General features: G+C 49.6%; 1 protein-coding gene across 1 annotated transcript; it reads right to left on the bottom strand.

The window, feature by feature from the left end:
- Positions 1-833: 833 nt before the first annotated feature.
- On the bottom strand, positions 834-1,202 carry LOC144102796 (uncharacterized). Its single transcript, XM_077635957.1, has one exon. The coding sequence runs from the start codon at positions 1,200-1,202 to the stop codon at positions 834-836; it is 369 nt and encodes a 122-aa protein (XP_077492083.1).
- Between the last annotated feature and the right edge of the window lie 2,597 nt (positions 1,203-3,799).

Below are 3,799 nucleotides of genomic sequence, written 5' to 3'. Positions count from 1 at the left end.
CTGAACAGAGAGGTTCGTCGTGCCGTCTACGAGACATTTGGTATGCACTTCACCAGCAGATTGTAATGGCTCAGGAAATCACCTCGGAGGATTGAATAACGTACGTCCGCGACGAGGAAAACCTATCGCAATCATGTCGGAGGCCCAAATTTAGTGTGACAGCATGTTGCCGGACGTAGCGATGGGGTTGAGGTTTCCGGCTTGTAGCGATGAGCTAGTGCGGCGAGAAGGTGAGGGTGTAATGCTGCAGGGGAGGACGCTAACCTCTTCTCCGGAGTCGACGAGAAAACGGAGGCCCGAGATGTGGTCGCGAATGAAGGATAAGCGGCTGTTCTCCGGGGTGACACCACTTGCCGCTTCTAGTGGGGTCGTGGGAAGTTTCCCTGGAAGCGACAGGGAGGAGTACACCGACGCGCTGTTTCACTGAAGGTGCGGTGATACCAGCACTCGCTGGTTTGAAGAGGGAGGTAGCACTACGTCGGCAAGGTGAGGTCTGGCGACGGGAAGGCGAAAGAGAGCGGGAGGTCGACCGTGGGGCGATTTGGTCGGAAAGACGTATGATCTGGGCGTGGAAGTCATAACGGACGGTCTGAAGGTCCACGGCGTTGGGAAGAGATGGTGTGGTGGGAGGCTGGGATACTGCGCCGAGAGAAAATTTTGGAGTAGGTGACGTCCATGACGGAATCCGCCAGCTCAGCGAGCTTTTCCAAAAACAACCCCTGGGCGAGCACAAGCAACAGGCGGACCGACGACGGCAAGCGCTGAAGGAAAAACTTACACAGGAATGCTTGGTCGAAGCTGGCAGCCTTGTCGCCCAGGAGCTGCTGGAGCCGTCACAGCAACTGTGTTGGTTTGCGGTCCCGCAGTCCTTCGAAGGATATGAGCTGCTGCAGGCGGCGATGTTCCGATACGGCTGTTCGCTTGAGGAGCCTAGCAGCCAACGTGTCAAACGGCGCCGAGGCGGGCGGAGTTATGAGGAGGTCGCGGACTTCGGCGGCAATCTCAGGTGGTAGCGACGCAACGACGTGATGAAATTTCCGCGCCTGGGTGGTGATTCGGCCAATAGTGAACTGGCTGTTGACTTGAGCGAGCCAGAGTTGAGGATCGGCCGGCGAGAACTGGGGAAGGCGAAGGGACAGCGCAGAAACTGCAGTGGAGGGTCCGTCACCGGGTATGGCGGAGGCGTTGTCGGCGTTGGCCATGGTGGGGGCGGGTGTTCGAGCGGTTTCCGTAGTGACCAGTTTGTCGCGCCAGTCAGTATGAGGCCGGCACGATGAAGGAAACATATGACCTACTGGCTGAAGTGCTAGAACGTCTGATGGCCGAAAGGCGCGTGACGCCGGCGCTAGGAGAGAGCTCAATTCGACCGCCCTTCGGCGTCATCATCTTCCACGGCTGGTGCTGCTCCTGCTGCGTAAGGCCGTTGCTGCTGCAATACCAAGTAGAAGTGTTTTCAAAAAAGGGGTTGGGGGTGGGGGTAACTTAAGCTATCACATTATGTGAAATACCCCCAGACATAGATATGAAGTAATGCAAAAAAACAGCGCGAACAAACGGGGACTAGACGAAGAATACACAGGAACAAGCGCTGTTCCTGTGTAAGGAAAGGTTGGTGTCCACCAGAACTTCAAGTGATTTGCGGGTTCCTGCAACCGTCCAAAGGACATGCTCGCCGCGTATGTAAAATCCTGTCTTCGGAATGGAGGCACCAAGGCCGGTTTTTCAAGGACCGCCTGAGAGTTGCCTGTGAGCACAACGGAAGTCTACATCACCATCCTCGTATGTACCGTGAATGGTGCAAAACCGTTGACGAGTGCACTGAGTTCTTGTGGAGCAGGGTTCGACCGAATCTCCCGTCAAGGAAAGGGACGTCGCAGAAACCAGGAAAAGTGATTGTACTTGGTGACACGCCACTACCAAAACCGCATGAAGCCCTTCTTCAGATGGGCCCAAAATTCTGTGTTGAGCCACACCTGCGAGGGGAAGAAAAGGTGACCATGGCGCGATCGATTTCTCGCCTGGCACCGGATGAGTCTCGACCCAGGTGCGTAGAGGAATGTACAGCGGTTTTAGCCAGGACCTCCACGGCGGTCAAGCATGGAAAGGGATTCGGATCACTGATTAACTTCCTTGTCTCGAATAACTTGCGACTGGTAACTGCGGATAAAGAAGGGTGTTTTGTAGTCATACCTGAATCATTATTTTCGGATAAAGCATTAGTAGCCATCGAGAAGAACTTTCAGCCGGTCTCGGCGAAGTTACAGAAGGTAAAAAGCAGAGCGGTGCAACTGCTTGAACAATTGAATCTGGAGCGACTTAAAGGGAGTGTAGTTAAGGCAAAAAGCAGCTGTTTAAAGATTTTCTTCTCTGCTAAGACACATAAAACGGGATTACCATTTAGGGCCATTGTGACGGAAAAGAGCACCTGGCAACACGAAATTTCTGGATATTTGCAGAAACATTTGGCAGCTTTATCTATTAATGATCCTTTTAAGGTACCAAACTCTGAGTGTGTCGTCAAGTTTTTACAGGCGCATAACCCAGGTTCATGCTCGGCTTTCAGCATTGATGTGGTAGATTTATACTACTCCCTGCCGCACAAGGAAATGATGACTGCTGTTTCTGATTGCATCACTTCGAACAATGATGAAGAACAGTTTATAAGTGTTTGTGGTATTGCTGTGTCTGGGTTCCTTGAGCTGTTGTCTTTTTATGTTAAATCTACCTTTGTTGAATGGGAAGGCACACTCTATACCCAGAAAGCGGGTGTTTGTATTGGGTCTAAAGTAGCGCCTGCGCTTAGTGATATTTTTCTGTCATTCGTGGATAGAGCTATCCAGAAAGATTTGTGTGGAATGCCGTACCAAATTTTCAGATACGTCGATGATTTTTTAATCCTCATTGAAAAAACTGACTATGCTAAGCACATGTCTACAGTGTTAGAAGCATTTAAAGCTAATGCACAGGGTTTACAGTTCACCACTGAGGTACCGGTCGATAACCAGATACAATTTTTAGATTTATGTTTGACTGAGGGGAAGGGACACATGTGTTGGAATTACGCGCCACGTGCCAACAAACCGCTGCTGAACTATAAGTCACATCATTCTAAGGTAGTGAAATGTGGAATTGTTGTTTCATCCTTGTCATCTGCGTTGTCAAAATCTTGTCACCATGCTATGCAAGAAAGCTTTGATAATCAGGCTAAGAGACTAAAGGAAGCAGGATATCCAGCTGAGCTTATCACTTTGGGTTGCAATAAAATAATTAAAAATCTTAAAGCGCCGACATTGCTGCCGTCTTCACAGAAAGAACAGAAACGGAAAAAGTTCGCAGTCCTTCCCTATGTGCATCGCCTGTCTCATGGTCTTAAAAATGTGGCCCATAGGTATAAAGTTGATGTGGTTTTTTCGGCCCCGAATAAGCTCAGTAAAATTTGTTCAGCAGTAGAAAATAAGTCCTGCAACCCCAAGAAATCTGTAGCGTCCTGTGGTGTTAAGCACGCTAAAAGTTTTGTGCCGTGCTCCAAAGGGGTAGTTTATAAAATCCCCCTATCCTGTGGTCAGATATACATTGGGCAAACGGGACGTTGTATTAACACACGACTCGGAGAACATCTCAATTCATTAGAATCTAATCGCTCCACTAATCTAGTTGATCATTGCCGAGAGTGTCAATCACAGCGCTTGTTCCTGTGTATTCTTCGTCTAGTCCCCGTTTGTTCGCGCTGTTTTTTTTGCATTATGTATCACCAACTCGCCCGCTTATCTATCCTGTTGAATAGATATGAAGCCCTGCT

Source organism: Amblyomma americanum, chromosome 8, assembly GCF_052857255.1.
Source record: "Amblyomma americanum isolate KBUSLIRL-KWMA chromosome 8, ASM5285725v1, whole genome shotgun sequence".
Lineage (NCBI taxonomy): Eukaryota > Metazoa > Arthropoda > Arachnida > Ixodida > Ixodidae > Amblyomma > Amblyomma americanum.
The sequence above is the reverse complement of the archived record's forward strand: the minus strand, read 5'-3'. Positions and strand labels throughout refer to the sequence as shown.

Coding starts and splice junctions, on each gene's coding strand:
- LOC144102796 (XM_077635957.1), bottom strand. CDS start 1,202: ATGGCCAACGCCGACAACGCCTCCGCCATACCCGGTGACGGACCCTCC.